The sequence below is a fragment of the Grus americana genome, chromosome 3 (assembly GCF_028858705.1).
Source record: "Grus americana isolate bGruAme1 chromosome 3, bGruAme1.mat, whole genome shotgun sequence".
NCBI classification, from domain to species: domain Eukaryota; kingdom Metazoa; phylum Chordata; class Aves; order Gruiformes; family Gruidae; genus Grus; species Grus americana.
This window is the reverse complement of record NC_072854.1, coordinates 63365869-63390785: the sequence shown is the minus strand read 5'-3', so window position 1 is coordinate 63390785 and position 24917 is coordinate 63365869. Positions and strand designations below refer to the sequence as shown.

Sequence of the window (24917 nt, the reverse complement as noted above, 5' to 3'; positions counted from 1 at the left end):
TGCTGGTTACTTTAAATGAAATTTTTGCTATGCAGTTTTCATGTACGAAGCTTTTTCCAATCTATTCTTCAGATATAAAAATGTGATGCATTTGAAAAGTACCTTTTAATCTTTTCAGATATTACACTGTTCATTTTTAAAATGTTTTTTCCTGATACTTAGTTTTGTTTGCCTTAAGGTTGCTCCTTCTTTCCGCTCTATGATAGCTGTTCAGCAGGAGCAAAGTAGTACAACACTCTGTGAGCTCCAGAGGGAGGGATCTAAAAAATCATGTGAACCTCTTCCAGAGGAGAAAAAGGAGCCATGTAAATGGACAAGATTGCCTGGACAGGTGAAGTGTTTGGGGTTTTTTTTTGCTTTTTGAAGAAAAATAATTTAAAGATTTACTATCTTTTTATAACTTTATTTTTATGATGTAAGTATTCTGAAGCAAGTCATTCATTAAAGCAAATTAAAAAAATACTAAACAAAATACAAAACATAAGGAACTCTCAGAAATAGTAGAGGATGCTTAGCTTCTTATCAAATAAATTGATTTAGCCATTTTTTCCCAGAACAGTCAGGTATTTCTATCTCCAGAATTCTTTAGGAATTTGAAAGAGTAGGGTAAGGCTATCAGGTAGTGGTAGTAAGACAGGAAACCAGTTCTCAAATTTCAGCTTGATTGGAAATACATTTTCTTGTTTTTTTGTTTTATTCCCTCTGTTAAAGTTATTTTTACAGTATAACAGAATTATGAAGGAACTTTCATTGAAGAACCTTATTAAGAAGGTTCTTGCTGACTTCATCCTAACTCTTAGATCACTGTGGCTAGTGGAAATTAGCAATTGTAAAAAGGAAGTATTTTTGCAACTATATGTAGAATGTCCATGCAATGATTTCATATTTTTCTGTAGAATAGCATTAGTGTGAGTTCATGGTTCTATAATAAAAGATTTGTTAACAAAGAATGTTGATTTTTATTTGATTCTGTACTGTAGTCTTTATACAGATCCTTTCAAAAAGAACACTTAAATACACACAGACTTAATTTTATTTCCCAGTAATGCTTGATAATAATAATAAAATAGTAAAGAATAGACAAGTCTGTTTTTACAATGGAAATTTTCTTACCAAAAATAGCAGGGTACATAAAAGGTGTAATTTCTGTTAACGTTCATTACTTTTCAGAAAGGTGCCATTCTGAAAATAAGCGTGTAATCAAAAAAACAAGAGAAATATGAACCTAAGAATATTTGCCTGCCATCATAGAAATAAAATTTGGCAGCTTATTTATTCTTAGACTAGTCCACGTCCGTATTGAAGAAGTTTAGTAGCAGCAATGATGTATTTTGTGATGTGCTGGCTTGTGAAAAAGTTTCAGTAAGGTTAGCATGATGTGGCATGTTTGTTTGCCAAAGAATGTTAAGGCAGATCTGCTTGTTTAAAAATGAATAATCACTCAAAATTACCATTTCCTTTTTATACATTTAAATTACTGTTTTACCTTTAAAACTAAATTATCTTTTTAAAGAACCACAATATATTTGTGTTTGTCTCCATAGATATAGATGGATGGATGATGTTATTTTTGCAAAATGTTCCACAGAATTATGAATTATTTGATATATGAATTAAATATGAAATGAATTTTATATGTGAATTGTAGCTATATTACCTGTAAATAAAAGAAGTTTGTTCTGAGCTGAATTATTGATTCAGCATTGTAATGTTTTATTTTAGAGAGGGGTTAAAAAGCATAAGAAGGCTTAATTGCATATATAGTTTCTAACAAGATGTGTTTACCTGTATTCTAAAGTGAATAGTGTATATTCAATTATTTCATTAGTAGATCTATTTGTATACTTTTAAATGTATAGGAATCTGTTCGTATTCATTTTTCATTCATAAAGGTAAATCATGTTTAGGTTAAATAATCACATAACTTCTTGGGATATTTTAATTACTCTTAAACTTTGAATTTAGTTCTGGAGAAAAAGCTCTTGGGTGAAAAAGCAGAAATATTTTGGGAGAGAGGAAGAGGTAGTGTAATACCTGTGCAATTTTTTTGCAATGTTTTATCTCCAGTTATGTTTAAAAAAAATCAGGAATGGAAATACAGATGAGGAATGCTAAAGGTGATTTGGTAGACCAAAGGTTTGAGTGCCTGTAGTTAGTCTTACGAGTTCACACTGCAATCATTAAGTTACTAAAAGCTGTGCTTAGATTCCTTAAACAAGCTTGACTTAGTCTAACTCTACAGCTTGTATTATTGATGATAGTCATCATTAAGCATTTCTTAATCTGAATTAAAAATTGAAATAGTTTCCTTTTCTTAGGTTTTTAAAACTTGTTAGTTGTCTGTAATAATGGGGCAGAAACGAATATACAAACTAGATGTGGCCTAAGTTATGCAGCAGAACTGTCTCTGTTTATAAGGTTGCATTTTTCTTTTAAATTCTCTTAAAATCTTAGCAGCTTTTTAAAACTTACACATGACAGGAATTAAGAATGTGTCTTAAGCGTTGTGTAGTTAATATTCATAACTGTAATCCCAGTTCTTACCTGAAAAGCTAGGTTTGCCGCATACCGAACAAGCATCTGTTTTCCCTGCGAGGTGGAGATATGGGCTGTTTCTGTATTCGTTTCTCTCATGATGGGAAAACGCTGGCAGCAGCATGTGCAGGAAGGAATGGCTATCCCATTGTTTGTAAGTTTAAAATGAGTTGGTTTGGTTTTTCTTTCTTATGTAGTTTGAAACTAAAGGGCAAAAGATGCACTTTTAATATTTTTTTTAGAGGTTTTGTTTTATAATTGTGTTTTGTAAATTATTCTATGCATTGAAGAGCATTGAGGAAAACACTCTATCAATAGGGCTGGAACTGGCTTTTCATACATGGTAATGTATAAACAGTTTAATGGTATGAAATAACACTATTTCTGCGCAGAGGTCTAATGGAAATGCTAAATCAATTTGCATAAGGACCATATTTTCTAATAATAAGGCTTTAAGTGAAAAAGCTTTTCTAGCTCCCACCACATGCTTTTTCTATAATTTTTTCCTCCTAACCTGTCATGAAAGTTAGATACCTGGAATGCTGTCATCTCCAGACAGACTGCTGGAGGCTGCTGTCTTCCATGGTCCAGTTCAGTTGGAACTACAAATATTCCTTATTCCTCAAACTTGGGGCTGCTGGTTCACAGTAGCCTCAACTACATAGTTCTTAAGCCCTGCATAAGAACTTTTGAGATTTAGAGAGATCAGTATTTTAAGCGTATACAAAGTAAATGTGTAAATGCAAGGAACAGTAAGTCTAGATTCCTTCATTACACAGCCCCAGAACATGATCTCTGTGTTAATCTATTTCAAAGATTGGTTGGGTAGCTGTCAAAATTGAAAAAAAAAAAAAAAATCCTAATCTGGTTCGAATAATTTAAAGTAGGCTGTTCTTCAGTGTTAAGACATTCATGACATCCCTGGACCACTAGATGGGGGTATATGCTTTCTGTCCATGCATATCTAGCAACTATTTGATCTTGTTTTCCAAAAAAGAGAAGATAAAGAAAATGAGTTGACTTATGCTAGCTAAAACTCAGCCCAAGATTAGACTAAACCTTGCACTAATAATTGCATATAATTATTGTAAATACTTACAAAATCTTTATTTTTCTATATAAACTTCACTAGTATATGAAATTCCTTCTGGAGAGTTCCTGAGAGAATTTTATGGTCATCTTAACATAGTGTATGATCTTTGTTGGTCAAAAGACAATCAATACCTTCTTACTGCATCCTCTGATGGCACTGTCAGGTCAGTATGATGAAGATGTTCTGGCATAAAATAAAGTGGTCCAGTTTCATTTCTTACTAAAAACTGTGTTATAATGTTTTAAATTAAGAATTTATTGCAGTATGACTTACTTTATAATATTATAAAAATCATGATGGATTTAATCACTCTGTATTTCCTATATTAATTTCTAATATATATCAGAGACCAAAGCTTTTCAAAAACTGTAGTGTCTAAATCTACAGTGCAGCAAAAAAACCAAAAGACTTTATATTTCCAGAAGTCACTGAGACAGTTGGAATATTCTGTCTTTGGAGAAATAGCCATATTATGAATGTAGTATTTGCAAATTTGAACACGAGGTAGGAAATTGAAAATTTAAGATTCAAGTTACATGTATAAATTGGCTACACTGTACATATATATGTAATATCTTATTTTCTAGGACACAAAGTTAAATCATTCAACTTAAATTGTTGTAAATGTAATTTGATAGTATTATTTCTGAGACTCTGTACATTTTCCTCTACAATTTAAAAGTGTAATTCAACGCTGTTAATATTAAAATACTAATCTGTTCAAGTTTTAAAAGCAAAACCCTCAAAACTGTAAAAACCCCATGAAAGTATGGCTGTGACACTGCATAATTTTATTATGAGCAACTTCATAGGTTTTCATAGGACATTTTTAGCTCTTCAGATCCGTATCTCTTGTTTCTGTTATGCAACTCAGTAATGCTACAGGCAATTGCATAATTAAAACGCCACAAGAATTGTTAAATGATATATTGTATGTGTGGAACTGTTCTGCTTTTTTTTTTTTTTTTTGCTGTTTATATGTAGGAATAAAAAGACTATTTTGACACCTTTGCCCAGGTTTTTATTTTTTATTTGGAAGTGGATTAAATAATAATTTATGTCGAAGTAAATATCAATTTCAGTCATTTATGTTACCTATAAGAAGGCCCAGCTGTTCCTCAATTCTTGAATTTGTGGCAGCAAGTTGAAACTGTAGTGGTCTGCCTCCTTTTCTGTGTACTGTGCATAGTCACAGTAAGAGTTGTTAGTTCCTGTATTTATTGTCTGTTGCCTTAAGCTCCTTAAAAACCCTCATTTGAGGCAAGGAGTTTCTTCTTTTTCCCTTTCATATTGGGAGCATTTTGCCATTGAAACGTGGTAGAATTGAAGGATGAGGACCAAACGGCACCATTGCTTTAAAGGTATTATCAGTTTATTATCCGGATCATCTCTCGAACTGAGTTCTAAGGCAACTTGAGGGGAAATTTGGGAACTTATGTGAATCCTTCTTTATATAGTGTTTTGTATGTTACCCTGAGCCTTCCCAAGCTGTAGTCCCACATTATTTGTGAGCAGTAAATGAACTTCTTAGAATGGTTTTGCTCTAACAACAAAAAGGTAGGTAGACTCCTTGTAACCTTTGCACATTAAGTTGCAAGTTAATTGCTATACTCTAAGGGATTGCAATTTTTTAATGAACTCACTTCAGAGTAAGCTTAGAATTCTTCAGTAGCCACCAGAAGTAGTTACCCCACCTGGAAGGGTTGCACTGAAATAATTAAATTCCATATTGTAACTAAGCATGCTCTGAAAAGTGCTGCCCACCCGTATTTCATGATCCAGTTACCATTCCATTCTTTATGGACCCATCTTTGGGGAGGGCTCAATAATCAAATGTATAGCATCAAGCAAAAACACTTCCTAAGAAAAATCTTACGGCTATGCGTAGTGAAGGATAGGAAATAGATGAATAGTAAGAACTGAATTTATGTGAAAAAACCATCCTTGAGATCATAATCACTGTGTGGTAGGTAATTGTCTTAATAAAACTTTCAGGGATTTTATTTATATTTAGTGGTCCTAACTGTTCCTTTGTGGGGTTTTTTTTTTTTGTTTGTTTGTTTTTTTTTTTAGAGCGATGCCTCAGAAGGTCTTAATTTGTTTGTAACTTCTGAACAAAAGAAACTTATTCCATTCTATGGCATTCTTTATGTATATTTTTAAATGTGCAAAATATCCATTAAATGAGTAAGTAGTGAGGAATTTACTTTGAAGACAGAGTACTATATAAAGTAGTAAATGCATCTTAATTCTTGTTAGAAAGTACCATATTAAAGGATTAAATATAGGTGGAACAAATTGGTGGGATAAACAGGTGGTGCTAAGTGTTTGCAAGCATTTGCTTCTAGAACCACTAGGACAAAATATGGCATTAGTTATACCTGTGTATGTGATTGCTTTATACAGTAGATATCCTAACATCCTTTGCTTTTAGAATGTGGAAAATAGAAATGCAGGCAGCATCTGCAGTGCGAGTTTTCCCTCATCCTTCATTTGTTTACACTGCAAAGTACCACCCAATTGCTGACTCCTTGGTCGTGACAGGATGTTACGACTCAGTGATTAGAATCTGGAATGCAAATGTGAAAGAAATCAATGGGCAACTGCTACAGGAGCTTGATGGTCACAAAAGTTTCATCAACACACTTTGTTTTGATGCAGAAGGTATGTACTTAGTATTACTTTTTCAAATAGTCATCTTTTCAGTTGAAGACCAACTTGAGTGTTACTAGTTAGCATTTCACATTGCCTCTATGAAATAAAGCAATAATAGAATAGAATAGTTTTAGCTGTGTTTGCTATTAATACATTAGTATGATGCCTTACTTGGATGAACACAAAGGGACACATAAGTCCCTGATATAAATTGAGAGTAATCAGAAAAGGTAAGTGTAGAAAGGACAGGCAAACAAATGTGTAGTGATCAGGCAATGATGACTGGGCAAATTTTTGTCATAGTTTGGTTTCATTGTCCCTATAACTAGGTGCTATTAGTTAGCTAATGTTTTGTACATACTGCAGCAAAAACTGGCAGAACATAAAGCACAGATGCTACTGTTCAGAGATGACAAATGCATCAGGATGCAGGTGGAAAGCCTAGCAGTTAGTGTAGAGAGGTAAGTTGGAAAAAAGGCAGGTTTGGCTAGAATTCTTCTAGGTGGAAGAATTATGTGCGAACTTGAAAGCAGAAGCAGGAAATCTGAAACCGGCTTCTAGAGAACTCTCAGAACTGAACTTCAGAACAGGAGAGTGCATGATCAGAACAGTAGCAAAGACAGGTCCACCATCTTCTCATTCAAAGTTATTGACTCAGTACAAAGATAAAGAAAATGAGGTAGCACTAGTTAGACTGTGAGAATTTTAATGCTAGACTGAAGAAGTGGGAAGGTGATGAACTTTTCAACGTTGAGAGACAACGTGAAAAACTGAGAAAAGGACAGAGATTTGACCATTGTGAATAATGTTAACTGGTAGATTAACAGCTGAAAGTGAGTCAGAGATATACTGACATGTACTAGTTGGAGGGTGTGAAGAGTTGTAGATGGGTGAGTGAATAAGATACTTAGAAGTGTTAGACTTTTTCTGCTATTAGTGATATCATTAGTAATTAGCTGGTTCATTTTTGGAGGTATTCACTGGAGATACTATGAAGAGGAAAGAGTTGCATTTTTATAAAGAATAAGTATTTGTGCTTAATTAAAGAACAACTGTTGGAAACCAGTATTTGTTCTTGTTCAAGATGCTCTCAGTGAATGTATAGGTAAGCATTCAGTTATCGTGTGATGCTCATTGAGCTGTAAATGCTCATTTTTTGCTGGTTCCAGAATATGAGTAAAAATGAAAAAAAGAATATTCAGCACCCCCATATCTAACTTATGAGCTGAATCCAAATTTATGGTATCAATTTATGTCATGCAGTATGAGCAAAATGTATTTGCAGTGAGCCTATGTCCTGGTTTCAGCTGAGAGGGTTAATTTTCTTCGTAGTAGCTAGTATGGGGCTATATTTTGGATTTGTGCTGGAAACAGTGTTGATAATAGAGATGTGTTTGTTAGATAGACCTGTTGTTTTTGAGCAGTGCTCACACAGAGTCAAAGCCTTTTCTGCCTCTCGCATTGCCCTGCCAGTGGGATGGCTGCAGGTGCACAAGAAGTTGGGAGGGGACACAGACAGGATAGCTGACCCAAACTGAAGAAGGGGATATTCCATACCATATGACATCATGCTCAGTTTATAAGGAGCTTGGGGAATAGGAATGCAAGGCGGGGGGGGGCGGCATTGGCGTTCAGAGTGATGGTGTTTGTCTTCCCAAGTAACTGTTATGCGTGACAGAGCCCTGCTTTCCTGGAGATGGCTGAACACCTGGCTGCCCATGGGGAGTGCTGAATGCATTCCTTATTTTGCTTTGCTTGTGTGCATGGCTTTTGCTTTTCCTATTAAACTGTCTCAACACAAGTTTTCTCACTTTTACTCTTCCAATTCTCTCCCCCACCCCGATAGGGGGAGTGAGTGAGCGGCTGTGTGGTCCTCAGCTGCCAGCTGGGGTAAAACCACAACAGCATATCATAGCAAAAGAGAAGGAAGAACCAGTGTTCACCTATTCACAAAAATAATAGAAAAAAGTTGTTTCTTGTTCATACATCCTTTTCTGTATTAGTTCTTTTGTGGAGTATTCTACTTATAAGACTTTATTTCACAGGGCTCCACATGTTCTCAGGAGATAGTTCAGGACTGATAATAGTTTGGGATACATCTGTCAAAGGAAGTTCTCAACACCTGTTTCAACACTGGAGCATTAATAAGGTATACAGGTTTCTTAAACTAGCATTGTAATTTTTATGTGAACTGTTCTAAATCTAGTAATTTTATTTGAATTCAAATTTTTTATGCGTTAACTTTTGTTTAACTGGAAGGTGTATTTTCTTTAAATAACGGTACAAAAGAGCTGATAGAACATGCTGTGATTCACTGACAAATTGTTTTGCAACTTCAATTTTTTGTATGTAAAACATGAAAATTCTTGAGGTTTAATAGCATTGTATCAACAGATAAATGCTAATACATGAGGTTTGTTCTCGAGAGGCAACAATAAATAGACCACAGGCTTTACAGGTCACCTTTGTTCATACCTTAGAGGCCTAATGTTCAGTCAGCATTTCTATCATCAACCATATTTCAGAAATTCAGAGTCACAATAGAATCTGCCTTGTGGTTGTGAAAAGTTGATTGCCTAGGATGTAGTGCCTTAATAGAGGAACAAACTTCTTCCCTAACCAGATAGAATGAAGGGGGCAGAAAAAGAGTAATGTGAGAGAAAAATTAATAATAACATGTAAAAACATGTTTTAAAACCCAAAGTTATATCTTTATTTTCTTTCTTTCTGTAGGAAATAAAAGAAAATGATATTAAAGGAACACCAATAAATCATTTGGAGGTGCATCCAAATGGAAGGCGTTTATTAATCCATGCCAAAGACAGTACCCTGAGAATCATGGATCTCAGAATGTAAGTAGCTTTTTGGTGACAAGTACGTATTTTCTTTTTATTTTAAAATTTATTTGGGGAAATAAATTGCCATAAACTATTAAATGTATAGTTGTGGAGAAGAAAGATGTCCTAATAATCAAGGATAGCAATATTAGGGTTAGGAAATGATTTCAAAACACTGCTGTATTACAGACCTTTCATGTGATGTTGGGTAAGTCTTTTAGAATAGAATATCCAAAAATTACTAGATTACTTGGGATCTTAAGGTGGCATGAAGGAGAAGACGCTAGTCTCATAAAGATTGAATTCACTTTTAAAAATGTAATCTGGGCATGAAAATAACTTTGAAATTATAACATTTATTCGTGTGTTAGTTTCTCATTGTTAAGTCTCTGGAAAGAGTATTTTGATGGTAAAATGGAGAGAAGATTATCATCATAAATGCTGAAAAATGCAGTGATGTACATATTATGGTATATTAAGTAGGCTGTGAGGTATTTTTACCTTAGTTTTTGATTATTTTCTTATTTTTAATAATTATGAATGATTCTTTAATAATAAACTACAATAAAAAACAAGGGAACCACAGAATCACTTGAGCTGTTGAGGCTGGAGAGTGACTAGTCCAATCCCAATAATCAAAGCATGAGAGCATCTTATTCAGGGCTTTGACCAGTTGGATTTTGACTATCTTGAAGGATGGAGAGTCTACAGCTTCTGCGAGCAACATGTTCTAGAGCTCCTTCACCCTCAACATTTTTTTTTTTCTTCTTAATTTTAAATGGAATTTCCTATATTTCAATTTGTATCCATTCCCTCTTGGCCTTTCACTGGGTGAAACTGAGAAGAGTCTCACTCCTATCAGTTACACACATTGATAAGATGCACCTGAACATTCTCATCTGGAAAGTCACGTTAAGATACAAATGCTCGAAGTGATTCATCCGTAACTTCATGGATTCTCTTCCTCCCCTCACCATGCAAAAAATGAAAGGTCCCTGGTGTTCTACATGAAATTACCTGGGAGAAATACCTTTATGCTCTTGTAGCACGAGAAACTACGTGCTTTTAGAACATACTTTTGTACTTACATATAGATAATCTCTCAGGAAATCTCACTCTTAAGTAATATATTGGGTTGAATGTTTGAACTAGCTGAAGACTTTCCAGTCTTATAGTGCATTCTTAATTTATAATTTACAGTAAAAAATTATAATGACCATGCTAGAAGGCTAAACTACCCACTCAGTTGAAGCATGACATTGGTGGATTAACAGAAGGAACCTGCAGTTTTTGAAGCAGATGGTGTTCTTCTATCACCACCATTCCTAAAAAGTTCAGAGTTTTAGTTTGAGAGAGAAAAATGGACATGTATATTAATCTCTAAGAAAGGGTTAATATGGTATGCAATTTCACAATTATTTTAAGCCAGTTTATCCATAGGACACACCGTCTTCTATCTCCCACACCTTTGGCCATGTATTCCTAGCATTTCCTTTTTATCAGCTGTAGAGATCTTTTGATGCAGGGTAAGTCAGATCAGTGAACTGATTCTACTAAAAATCAGCCTACAAATACAAATGATTAATTTTCAGTTTAATCAACTATCTGATCTAACTCATCTGATAGCTGCCCAAACACTAGAGAAGAAATGAAGAAGAGCCTGGGAAAATAAGGGTGGAGAAGACAGCAGCAGGACTGCTGCTTTGACCACAGCCCACAGTTACATTGGCTTCAGTCTATCAATAAACCACGGGGTCAGATACCCAGCAGTGATAATTTTACACGTCAGCATTAACTGTTCATTCCCTGCATGAGAAAAGAGGGGGTGGAGGTCACAGATGAACACAATTCACTTTGATTGACAGCTAGTTGTTCTTAACTTTCCTCTTTCAACTTGCTTTTTTGATCTTTTTGGATAAAGCTGCTGTCCTGTCACTCAGGTATGTGATCAGGGATTTAGTTTTGGTTCAGACCTCTCCTTAGGGTTTCATGTGCAGGTTAGTTTTACATCTTGCAGAGCTCTTTTTCATGACATCTCAGAGATACTATCTTTCTTATTCACACAGCTAAAACTCTTATTTGAGCTAATATGGTATTGCACTGTGATCATTAAAGCATCCTTTTCTCTTGCTTGCCAAATAGAATTGTATCTAAGGTATATTTATGCAAAATATTGTTAAAAATAATTTTCCTGTCATATTAACTGCACTACGCTTCCAGCATACGTCCACCATTTCTGCAGTAACACATTTTAAAAATCACTGTCTTCTGTGTTTGAGGGCTGTCGTGGCCTATTGCCGTTCTTCTTGCCTTGAATTCTGCATTGTACTATTACTGCTGTATTAGTCTCTATTTTGAACTTTCATATCTCTTTCCAAGCTGTATCTCATGTTTGTGATGGCCTGTTACAAGCTGGCTTAGCTTCTTTAAATCCATTTGTAGATTCTCTCTTACTTGATGCCTACTGTTTGACAGTAGTTCATTGGTAGGTCATTATTACTATGCTGACCAGTAGTGTTTCAGTGAAAACTGATTAGGATACCTAAGTTGCAAGATAATATTAAAAATATTAATGCTAATAGTAAATCAACATCGATGTCTGAAATTTGTTGATTCTACTGCTGGTTTTCTATCCAAGGAGACATTAGTCTGAGGAGCTAAAAAGAGCTGCTGGATAAATTTAAGCACTACTGGGATGTAATCAAGCTCAGGAAGCGTAATGAAAACTTTTTTGGCAGAGCTTAGAGTAATAGTGCCAATTTCCCCATTTTTTGCAAAGCCTAGGATCAAGAAAATGCAAATTACGACATCTATATCCATTCTCTAGATCTGAGTATTTCCATTTTCTATTGAAAGACAAGGATGTACACTTTCATCTATAATTTTGTATGCATTATGAAAGCCAGGGAAAAGAAAGGATAAACACTGCACTGCAAAAGGTGAGTGCTTGCATATCTATTTGGGATGCAAGGTGTATTGATTTTTCTGAGGAATAGAGGAAGGGACTGACACATAAAAAGTTAAATTGCCTGTTCTGAAAGCATCTGCTACATTTGCAAACTATTCTTTATCTTTAGCTTGGCTACAAAGAAATACATAGGTGCCACAAATTACAGAGAAAAGATTCACAGCACCTTAACACCATGTGGAACGTTCCTATTTTCTGGAAGTGAAGATGGAAAGGCTTATGTTTGGAACCCAGAAACAGGTAACTAATTATTTTATGGTCTTAAGCCAGGTTGTCAAGGCTGAGATGGAAAGGGTTTTGTCAGCTTTATTGAAACACTTTTGATATGGAATGAAAGTTCAGTAAAATGTTCTTAAATCCTGAAGCCTTTGCTCTACCTTTTAAATAGCTATTATTCATTTCCAAGATTTAATTCTCTAGGGGAAATTAATAGGCAGAGGTAGCATTTGTAATATCCAGCAGGAATGGAGAACCTGAAGCTCAGCTTTTTATGTACTGCAATTCTTTACATGTGGATGAGGGTCTTGGAATGCACAGAAATATTTTAAGTCAAATCAGTCTTTCTGTTGTGTTTTTTGAAATTGGGAATTAGACTTTTGTTGAGAAACACTTAATCTGTTTCCCAGGGTGGTCAGAGACTCAGTATTTTTGGCCTTTGAAATATAAGGTTTCTTCATTGATTATTCCCCAAATCGAGTAGTTTGAAAATAGCTGCCAAAATCTTCCTGGACAAATGCTAAGCAAATGTAAGATAAAGAGTTTGTCATCTTCATTGTACAGTGAAGCAAACGGGACAAAAATCACAGAAGGTAGCAGAATGGTTGGTTTTGATGACATTATATTCTCTCTCTAATTATGATCTAAATACTTTTTAAAAAGGAAAAAGTAAATATTTTAAAACTGGCAGCTAACCAACAGTTCTGTTTTTAATTTCTTTCCATGTTTCCAGCTATATTAGTTTACATCTATGCCACTACATAATTTGTCTGAAAACTTTAAAAAAGAATAAACATAAAAGGAGGGAGGAACTTTGTTATTAGTATGTTTTCACCAGGCTTTGACTCTTCCTTATACACTGTATTGCATTCATAATGCCATCAGCTGAAGAGCTAATTTTATTTATTTTTTAATAATTTTGTGCTCAACTTTCCCTCCTATTGTGAGTATTATATAATTGAAATCCACAACTAAGATAGCTATCTCTGGCAAAATGCAAGCACAAACAAATACTATGGAACGCCACCTTTCCAGAACTTGCTTATCAGGACAAGAGAACTCAGCTAACCTGATGCATCCTCTGGGGTTTCCTGCAGCTGTTGCAACAGCACTAACTTTTCTGACTTACTGAATAATTTAAAAGCATGGAATATTTTTTGTCTTATGCCAGATATTACTTTTCAGTAAGGAAATTGACTGAAGAATATTTATTTATGGTGGCAGTCACTGCACTCTAGTAATACAGGCTTTAACCAACTGTTATTTTGCTGTATCAAATATGCTTCGGTGGTACTAATACACATATTTCACTTCTATAGGAGATCAGGTGGCCATATATTCTGAACTCTCCTTCACGTATCCACTTCGTGATGTTGCCTTTCATCCACATGAACACATGGTGTCTTTTTGTGCCTTTGGTCAAAACCAGCCAATACTTGTATACATTTATGATTATAAAGGTACAGTACAAATTTTCTTGATAGACACTTGTAAATATTTTATTTTTAGAAGTGATTTGCTAGTATTTGTACTTCTTTTGAAGGAAAAAGAAAACAGTCATTTGATGATAATACATATCTTTATCCTGGGAGGTATCAAAACCAAACTGCGTGACCCTGAGCAACCTGCTCTTGGTGACCCTGCTTTGAGCAAGGTCTTTGGCCTTGACCAATCACCAGAGGTCCCTTGCAACCTCAAATTTAAATGTGGTGTTGTATGTCATCCCATGTGATTCTTACAGCAATTTATGATATATAGGCAGCGTCATACAAATATGTAAAAGCCCCCTTTCAGTATCAAGGGGCATCATTGAGCCAGAAAATACTATCATTCTGAAACTTAATGAATAGCTTAATAGAAATCTCAGTAGTTTGTGCTGGCATTACAAAATAATATTGAGGAGCTGTAGAGAAATGAATTGATATGAGAGAGTATAGATTGTTTTAATAAACAGGTATTAGATCTGTGGTGTGATTATGTGAGAGATGTTTATTCCCCATGTTATATTAAAGGAAAGATAGTGATAAATGCTAACTTTGAATTCAGTCTGTCCTTTACAGGCTTTTCTGATAGTTGTCATTTGTGGTTAGCTTTAGCAGTGTCATTGTTTCAAGTAAGAATGTAGTTTCAAATGTCATATTGCATCTAGAAAGTAGATAATGTTAATATGAATTATGCAATAAATTTTGCTTATCTGTAACAGATTTTTATTTGAATTATATTTGCAGTGAACATAGATTTATAAAGCTAATCCTGTCTTTATACATTTGCTTTTTAAATAACATCTAGTAATGAGATTACTCATATGAAATCTCACAGTTTAGGTTATTTGTCTGTTGAACTGGTTGACTTTTACAGGAAAATAAAGTGGAACAATGTTACCATCAGTATTCAGTGCTAAACTTCAACCCAATAAGATATCTGCATTCTAGAGAGCAATGGAAAATTTTTTGGGTGAAGAATTTTTTTAGAACTTTTTTGACTGTTCAGCAGGCAGTGAGTCTTGAAAAAGCTAGTATGGTAGTTTAATATATATATATGTGTGTGTGTATATATTTAGAGGTCGCACACATATCACACTGGTAGTTATCTGACTGCTTAACTAGAGTCACTGGTGACAGCAGGATTTTTGCATAGCTTGTGGTCTTTTCTACATTGTCTGTTACTGACTTTTTGTTCCTTTTTTGGTTAAAAGCACACACTTTGCTTTCAGAAGATAGTCTTGCTGCCTTAGTGTTGAAAGAGTTAATCATATAGTAATACTAATTTTAGTCACTGACACAGTTCTTAAGACTCCAACAGTATGTGTTTTACATACACCAACAGTTTTATGAATATACTGGACAAAACTTTACTGAGGAATTCTTTTAATCTTTGTTGGCTTGAGACCACAGTACAAAAAATTGCAAAAGTCAAACAATTTGTTTAAATGCCAGTGAACACAACTTTTTGATCAAAAGTATCCTAGAGCAAGCTACCTCCTAAAAATGCCTCCTGTGCCTGTATATATGTCTAGCAACTTCTGAAATTTTACTCAAGTATAATAAGCTCACTTGAACTGAAAAAATGTGAAATGTACCTAGTAAAACAGCTGACTAGAGCTCAGCGCAAGCTGTGAGTTTCTTGCCTTTTAAAACATTCCTTTCTCTTTTTTTCCTCCCTAATATTTCTGCATGGAGAACACTATTGTTTATAAGCAATAGAAAAATATCAGTTCTGTGTGAGAGGTTACTGAACACAGATAACAGAAGGGAGATGTGATCATGAAGAGTTAGGGGGAAATAGGGTATTATGGGGAAAATTTCATGTAATTTTCAGGTTTTCCCTATAGCAGTATTAGTACAGGTTCTGATGGTGTTTCACTGAAGACATGGCTGGCAAAATGACAGTGATCATTCAATTATTTTTTTTGCATGGCAATGTAGGGTTCACCTGACACATTAATGTTGGTTATTTCTACAGTTGCACAGCAGGAAGCTGAACTCGTAAAAGATCTCAGTTCATCACTTACTACAGCTGCACTGAGAGGGCCACAGTTCTTTGGCAGTTTTTCTGAAATTCCCATACAAAACAGTTCAGTGATGTCTCCAGCAGATCAGTTTGTCAGTGTTGCAAGAGCATCGATGAGAATGCAGAAGGTGAAACAAAAACTTGATTCTGTTATGGTAAGTCAAATTTAATTAATTTCTGGAAGTATATAGTCTTTCAGCCAAAGTTCATATTCTGGGACTGATATATGTTACAAAACATATATAGTAGTTTTGGGATCTGTTCTTCAGAAATTAATACATCTCTCACCAATGCACCTGTAAGTAGCTCTTTAGAAGAGATTAATTGCATGAAACTAAGTTATTTTTGTTTATCAAGTATTGATGGCAAGGGATGTTTTCTGTCAATGTCCGTTGCTATTCATATGATTTACTCCAAAAGAGGCACAAAGATGATGCAGGAGGCACAACATGATGCACAAATTGAGATATGGGGGGAGGTAAAGGAGTAGACATGAAGGGAAAGACAGGAAGAGGTTTGTGAGGATACGCAAAAGAAAGCATGGGAGTTGGTATGCTTCTGAAGAGACTGCAACCCATGGAGAGGTCCACACTGGACGGATACAATGCCCAAGGGGATTTCAGCTGGTGGAGGACCCACACTAAAGCAGTTGAATGGAGTAAGAAACAAGGAGAGTCAAAAAGAGCAAGCCACTATGCATTAACCCCACTCTCTTGCACCATCCATCGCCTTACCAAAGGAAGTACATAATGGCAAAAGCAAAGAGACTGGAGACTAGGAAGGAGGACATAGGTGTCTGAAGTGAAGTTGAGACAAAGAGGGAGGAGAAGTGTTTTCTTTTTGTTTGTTTGACTATTTGTCTTGTTTCTCGATACCTGAATCAGTAATTAAAGCTTTTGTAATTGTCAATAAGTTTAAGTGAAATTCCCTAACTTGAGACAATTTTGCATGCAACATGAATGCAGAATATTCCTGAATAGCACTGTGCAGTTATAATTACTGTTCACAGTGGCATGAACTGCATTTCAGTTTGTGCTTACTGTTTTTCATTTTTAAGTATTTTTGACTACATACAGATATTTTTTAATGTAGTTTTAGGGTTCGTCTGCATTAATAAGTAGTGAAGCACAAAGGAAGCAGATGAGTAGGTGAAAGCAGTTGTTGCTGCAGATGCTGTAGCTACTCTTATCATGCTTTAGGGGTTTTGCTTTGGATTAGATCTAGTCTGGTTCTGTAGCCTTGACATCCCCATTAGGCCTGTGCTTTGAAACTCTCCAAAAGAAAGCTATCCCACAGTCCTTTGCTTCCCAGTGGACCTTTTCCTTGCTTTATGAAATACCACACTGTAGCTCACATGGACAATGGTAGCATGTTGCTGCTGCCTCCACAATTACATGTGGCCTCACGTAAGGAAGCAAGCCTTGTTTCTGTTTTCTGCTTATTTTGTTCCTGCTCATCTACAAGTGAGCCCTGGTACCTTCAAGTTGTTTATCAGTCAGAGAGAGACACAATATGGAGAGACTGGAGCATGCAACCTTGTGTCTGGGAAGACATTCCAGAAGAAATTACTTTTATTCTTCTGGATGTCTTGTCATCTGAGGAAGACGGGGATAATGAATTTCTGGGAGTCTTTATCATTGCAACTGGATCCATTGTCCTGGATTAGCTGGGGATTCTGGGCTGTGAGAGGCAAATCTGGTTTAGCAGAGCCATGTAGTGTTTCCATGGAATCATGTAGCTAGGTGAAATAGATATGCCTACAATTGTGTTTGAGAGGATAACTTTCAGCTACTGGTATTTTGCAACCCTAGAGTCCCATTACTCGATGACCAATTTGGGGTGAGTAAGTCCACTGTGAGCAGAATCATGATCAAGGTTTTGGACAGCATCCTCCAAACCCTTTACTATGGACCACATATATGGGAGATGTCAGAAAGGTCATCTGAACCTTCTCACAATGTTGGTTTCCAAACAGTACAGGATGGGAGTTGAAAGAGTCCATATCCAGTCTGATGTCTGTCACAGAGCAGCAATGATTATTAAAAACTGAGAGCGCTTCCTTGCAGGGCTTTATGAATCACTGAGATGTTGGGAGGAGATTTCTTTTCATTGAAAGGACTCTTGGTGCTCATCTTTTCAGTGATCCAGCATGAGACTCAGGGGACAGTGATACCTCCTTTCCAAGCAGGGATAGGATCAGTTCTTGCATGTGGGTGCAGTATTGCCTGCCTGCATTATGAGATTTTTGTCAGCCCCAGAGTATAATATATCAACACTAAAACTTAAAATTTCTACTAATTTGTAATTGGGAATTACAATTTTAGATGCATATGCATTTACATGTGTGCAGCTCCCCTTTCCATGTGAAAAATTATACATGTATGTAAGTGCAGGCTTTGCGGGAAGGCTTATTAGAATGCGTACTCGCATAAATGCTTTGCTACAGTGTTTGTCAAAGCAGACCTCATAAAAGTTGCCACTTGGCCGCATATGTGAGAGTGTGCTAGTATGTCTGGGTGCAGACAAGTAAAAACAGAGAGAGGAGTCTTTATTAAGCCACATGTAGGGTGACAGGCTGCTCTGTGATCAGGTTGGAATATGACAATCCAAATAAGAACTCAGGTGCTATCTTGTATGTATTTGTCTGACAGGAAAAATAAAAGTGGAACTGGAAACCTATGTAGGCTTTTTACTGGTCTTTTGGTCTTATTTACATGCCAGTGCCTTGTCACAGACACATAGGGATTACCATGTTGGGACAAGCATGTTGGCAGCATACCTTGTAGACAATAAACCTGGCCTGAGGTCATGCCTGGGTTCGTGTTTTGTGAAACAAAGATGCTGGAACCTCTGAACAGCGGATCTGTGTCTGGGTTCAATGTGTGTGAACTTAATAACAGTTACTAATGGATATAAAATTAACTTGTAAATGCAAAGCTTGGAGGTCTGCAACTTAGATATGTGATTTGAAAATGTAATGTGAATACATTAAAATTTGGTTTAAGCTAGATAGAAATAAAGAATATTCTGATCCTGTATGAGCTTGGGGTTTTTGTGTTGTGATCAGTGCCTCCTTTCCAGGTCCCTTTAGAACCAATGCTTTTTTCTTTTTTTTTTTTTTTTTTTTCTTCTTTGCTACCTAAACAGGAACCTTAATGAATGATAGAGGAAGTTTCTTTTCTTCTCCTCTGCAACATTACCATTCTTGTTAGCCTAGAAAATGTGTAATTAGAACCAAGAGTTGAATACTGGGCTAAAATTTTAGTAATTCACAAAAGCTAGGACACTTTGTTACAAAGGGTCAATATGAATTTTTCTGTGCAACCAGCATGCAGAATTGGCTTCTTTACCACATAGAGAAATTACAGTATAGTGAATCTTGGCAGCAATTATTATTTATCTCTGCCTCATGGAACTAATGCATGTTTCTATTCACAGAAGTTTTTGATAGGAAAACACTTAACCCATCTCTGGTCATTGAAAGAACTCATAAGTGCCTTTCCTTCAGTGTTACAATTTAGGTGTTTAAAACTTCACTTCCATCTAGCAATCAAAATACCTGTTTATAACTTTGCATAACAAGAGGGTGATATATGTTACACAGATATGAGGAGAAGGGCTTCTTTTAAATGTATAATATCCCAGCTCTGAAATTGTGAATTTCAGATGTCAGAACTTTCATGCTATAATTTGAAGGAGGAAAAAACCCTTTGTAACACTTAAGGACAGCATCTATATGTATTCTGTAGTACTAGTTCTGGAAAGAATTATATGTTGGCTGCCTCATCTCTTAATATGGGAATACTTCTAAATTAATTAAAAGTATGTTTGACTTTTCAAGTCTCTGCCATGTATTTGTGAAAAATGTTATAAAAAGGTTATCAAAGTGATTACAAAAATTCTGATACTCAGAGGGTTCTAAGTGCAATATTAGATAAGTAGAATGTAAAAGTGTTCTTTTCTATATACAGAACTACTTACAACTGTTTGAAATTTTTTTGTACTTTGAACATATTTATTGCTATGCTGGAATTCATTAAGGGAGTAGGTGCTGTGAGAGAATCCAGAAGCTTGTACCTCAGACTGCATCAAATGTACTGAACTTTCATCATTAAGCTGTAGGACTATAAAGTATGATCATATATGATGCTTTGGTAGAGTATACATCAAATACTAAACTGTGTAGTCCTTCCAGATGGTTGTCTTTCAGAATTTAGTTGAGATGCAAAATATATCTTGTTGTATGAAAACAGAACAGAATTTTAAGCCACTGCTCTCAGAAAAAACATGCAACCTTTTTAGTGAACACTTAAACATGATACTGATAGTATCTAAGCCATAAGTGGACTAAGCTGGAAACTTGTCCTTTTGTCTGCAGCAAAGACTGAGAGGCAGAGCCAGATGCCAAAGTGGTGTGTACTTTTTATGCTACTTTTGTCGAGTCTTGTGAGAATCTGTCCTGCAGGTCATCTTGGTTTTGGTAGATTCTGAAATACCATGCTTGGCTTCTGGGTTTTAGTGCAGATTGGGAAGAGAACAGTTTTATAGTAACTTACTGTAACTTCTACCTGAAGATGGACAACTGGAGGGTTGTAATATATTAAGTATTGAGGACTCTTGCTAAAACATTGCCAAGTCTGTGAATGTTTTTGGCCAAGTACAAGGCGATGCCCCAGTGTCTCTGCAGGCTGAAATAGCTTTTTCACTTGATCATGCCTGCAGTACAAAATTTTTATCTACAAACTATCAGAGGAGGTACTGATATTCTTTAATCTTTCATATGTGTAAGAAATTTGCAGTATTTTTAAAGCCTCTTTTTCACTAAGTTCATAGAATTGCCTTAAGTTTTTCCAAAAGAAAACTTGCAAATGAATTGGAAGCCAATTTTTTTATACTGTGTACACCATGGTTCAAAAAAAGTATTAAAAAAGGCAAAACCACTTAATTTTATTTCTCATTAAAAACAAAACCGTAGCTGAATAGTTCTTAGGAAACCATAAGTAAGATCCGTTTCAAACTGAATATGAGGAGGATGCTTGCGTGTTTCTACTTACGAAATCCAGGATGAGCCCATATATTCAACACTAATTAGTTCTGGACACTCGTTCTGAAAAATAATATATTAAAATGAGAAGTTTAAACGAGTAACACAAATACAAAGAGCTGTTGAAGAGCTTGCATGTAACAAGATTAAATTGACTAGAGCTCCTCAGCTTTGCAGGTTGTGCAGGTGGAGATGAGTGAGAGGAAAGTTGTGACAAATATATGAAATCATGAATAGTATTGGAAAAAACATTGTTTCTCACATCTGAAGTGGGGACCTGCAGTGAAGTTACATACACAGAGTGCTGTGAAGGCCAGAAGTGTACGTGGGTTCGCAGAGCTTTTGGGCAAATTCACAAAGGAGAGATTCAGCAAAAACTATTGGCCTAATGAACCAGTGTTAATACCAGCTGATGCTCAAGAAGTTCAGAAACTGCTGAGTGATGAAGGTGGAAGGGCCCACAGGAGAAAAATTGCTCTGAACTTATGCATCTTATCTGCTACAGTTTACTGTTGAAAAAATGTGAGGATGGATCTTTGCTCTAACACAGCATAATTATTCTTATGGAGTATATATATACAGTATATATAAAAGTTATACTGACAAGTGTGTGGCACTGTCATGTTATTTATGAGTGGGTTGTGTGGTAATTCTCTGTAAGAGTTACTAATATTTCTTTTCATTATGTCAGATTAGTAAATAATTTTAAAAATCCATTAAAGTTCAGTTCAATTTTAAAATGTTTATTAGGGTTACTTTTTTTCCAGTTTTGCTTTTACAGCAATTTCAAGTCAGAACCATATGGCCCACTGCCTGATAGATTTGGGTTTTAGTTTATTAGTTATCATATTAGTGGAGATGTAGGCAATCATTTTTCTGAGGACCTGTGCAATACATTCCGCTGGAGTGAGGGCTTTTAAATTAAATAGATGCTTTTGCATAGTGCTGTATACTTTTTTGGATTCCTCTTCCAGTATACCTCTTCAGAATGCTAGGAAATGCTTTTCTTACTCTAGGAAATTCTGTTGCAATTAATACTTTAAACATAGCTACTCCCAGCTGCACTTATTAGAGTGTGTTTTATGAGCCATGGTACAACCACTTTTGGATCTGAAATCCTATTACCCTGTGCATTTCATTTACTGGATACAAACTTTTATACACCTTTTTTTCCATTTGCTAAGCAGATACTGTTGAATCATTGTCATTGCATAAAGCGATTGTTGATATGAAATGCCTGAAGTGTTACTAGAAGCTTTGTGTAGGTAAAATAATAACATATGAAAGTTTTGCCAGAATTTTACACTTTATGTCTTCAAGAAATAGTTTGTTATAAAGTAAGGTTTTGGAAATTATAATGAATTTTGTTGTCAATTCATTAAATTTGCCAGTTTTAATTACGTTGCCTGTCTTAGAAAAAGTTGAACATGTAGCTGTTTTTTCTGTGGTTTGTTGGCTGTTTGTTTTTGTGGTGGGTTTTTTTTTTTCCCCTCTGAAAATCTTACAAAGCAGGTCAGATCCTTAAAATCTGTATTTTCCTACATTAGAATATTCTTTGCATAGTAAGATTTTTTTTCTATGAATTCCTCATTTTTAGCAAACATCAGATGAATTTTAAAACAACACAGTCAAAGTAGATGTAAAAGAAAGGAAACTATTGTCTGTATTTTGTAGATGAAGGAACTTTGGCACAGATGTGACATGAGTAGTTTCACAAACACTGATCTGCAGTTGGTTACTCTGCAGTAATTCCTAGTCTTCCCACACTTACCCAGCCAATGAAAGAAAATAAGTAAAATATCTTGCTTTTACTATTAAGTAAAGGTCATTGTCTAGTTAGACAATGTTACCTTAGAAATCATAGAATCATAGAATGGTTTGGGTTGGAAGGGACCTTAAAGATCATCTAGTTCCAACCCCCCTGCTGCAGGCAGGGACACCCTCCACTAGACCACATTGCCCAAAGCCTCATCCAACCTGGTCTTAAACACTTCCAGGGAGGGGGCAGCCACAACCTCTCTGGGCAACCTGTTCCAGTGCCTCACCACCCTCACAGTGAAGAACTTCTTCCTAATAGCTAATCTAAATTGACCCTCCTTCAGCTTGAACCCATTACCCCTTGTCCTGTCACTACACTCCCTGATAAACAGTCCCTCACCATCTTTCCTGTAGGCCCCTTCAGGTACTGGTAAGCCACAATTAGATCTCCCCGGAGCCTTCTCTTCTCCAGGCTGAACAATCCCAACTCTCTCAGCCTGTCCTCACAGGAGAGGTGCTCCAGCCCTCTGATCAGCTTTGTGGCCTCCTCTGGACTCTCTCCAACAGCTCCATGTCTCTCTTGTACTGGGGCCCCCAGAGCTGGACGCAGTACTCCAGGTGGGGTCTCACAAGAGTAGAGTAGAGGGGCAGAATCACCTCCCTTGACCTGCTGGTCACACTTCTTCTGATGCAGCCCAGGACACGGTTGGCTTTCTGGGCTGCAAGCGCACACTGCTGGCTCATGTTGAGCTTCTCATCAATCAATACCCCCAAGTCCTTCTCCTTGGGGCTGCTTTCAATCCATTCCTCGCCCAGCCTATAGCTGTGCTTGGGATTGCACCAACCCATGTGCAGGACCTTGCACTTGGCCTTGTTGAACTTCATGCAGTTCGCACAGGCCCACCTCTGCAGCCTGTCAAGGTCCCTCTGGATGGCATCCCTTCCCTCCAGTGTGTCAACCGCACCACACAGCTTGGTGTCGTCGGCAAACTTGCTGAGGGTGCACTCGATCCCACTATCCATGTCGCCAACAAAAATGTTGAACAGTGCCAGTCCCAGTACCGACCCGTGAGGAACACCACTCGTCACTGTTCTCCACTTGGACATTGAGCCATTGATCACAACTCTTTGAGTGTGACCATCCAGCCAATTCCTTATCCACCGAGTGGTCCATCCATCGAATCCATGTCTCTCCAATTTAGACACAAGGATGTCGTGCAGTACAGTGTCAAATGCCTTGCACAAGTCCAGGTAGATGGCGTCAGTTGCCCTTCCCTTATCCACGGACTCTGTAACCCCATCGTAGAAGGCCACCAAGTTTGTCAGGCACAATTTGCCCTTAGTGAAGCCATGTTGGCTGTCACCAATCACCTCCTTATTTTCCATGTGCCTGAGCATAGTCTCCAGGAGGGTCTGCTCCATAATCTTGCCAGGCACAGAGGTGAGACTGACCAGCCTGTAGTTCCCTGGATATAGGTACAGCATTATAAATACGCCTTCCAGCTTGGCAGCAATGCTGCCTGAGCCTCCTCCACAGTAAGATCTGGTACCAAAACTCTAAAATTCTTCACTAGAGCAGTAGCTAACATGGAGCATAAAAAGACTGAAATGGCTCTTTGTAGTAAGACTATACTTTCAAATTTGTATTGAATTCCCCGAGTATGTAATTTAGTTATATTAAGGACTTTCTCCTCTCTCCAAGCTTCTATTTAGCATGAGCAATTGTTCTCGTTTTGGCAGGGATAGAGTTAATTTTCTTCCTAGCAGCTGGTATAGTGCTGTGGTTTGGATTTAGGATGAGAATAATGTTGATAGCACACTGATGTTTTTAGTTGTTGCCAAGCAGTCAACGACTTTTCAGCTTCTCATACTGCCCAGCCAAGGAGAAGGCGGGGGGTGCCTAAGAAGCTGGGAGGGGGCACAACCAGGACAGCTGATCCAAATTGTCCAAAGGGATATTCAATATGATATGATGTCATGTTCCGTATATAAGGGGGGGGTGGCCTGGGAGGCGGGGTAGCTTGGGGTCTTGCTGAGTATTGACTTCAGGTAGTGAGAAATTGTGCTGTTTATCGCTTGTTTTGTTTGGTTTTTTTACTGTTGTTATTATTATCTTCCCTTGTTTTGTTTTGTTTTGTCCTATTAAATTGTCTTTATCTCAGTCCACTTTTTTTTTTTTTCCCTTTTCCATTTTCAATTCTCTCCCCCATCCCACTGGGAGGAGGTGGAGTGAGCAAACGGTTGTGTGGTTGTTGTAGTTGCCTGCCAGGTTAAACCACAACAGCAATAGATGTAAGGAAT

At 36.5% G+C, this 24917-nt stretch overlaps 1 protein-coding gene across 8 annotated transcripts in view; it reads left to right on the top strand.

The window, feature by feature from the left end:
* Positions 1–24917, top strand: part of AHI1 (Abelson helper integration site 1) — a 101063-nt gene that overhangs the window by 20704 nt on the left and 55442 nt on the right. For all 8 annotated transcript variants that reach the window (XM_054821169.1, XM_054821172.1, XM_054821173.1 and 5 more), the window contains exons 10-18: positions 179–331; positions 2557–2689; positions 3668–3791; positions 6063–6292; positions 8329–8432; positions 9017–9135; positions 12198–12328; positions 13624–13764; positions 15767–15969. In XM_054821169.1, coding sequence (XP_054677144.1) covers positions 179–331; positions 2557–2689; positions 3668–3791; positions 6063–6292; positions 8329–8432; positions 9017–9135; positions 12198–12328; positions 13624–13764; positions 15767–15969 — 1338 coding nt within the window. The remainder of the gene's footprint in view (positions 1–178; positions 332–2556; positions 2690–3667; positions 3792–6062; positions 6293–8328; positions 8433–9016; positions 9136–12197; positions 12329–13623; positions 13765–15766; positions 15970–24917) is intronic.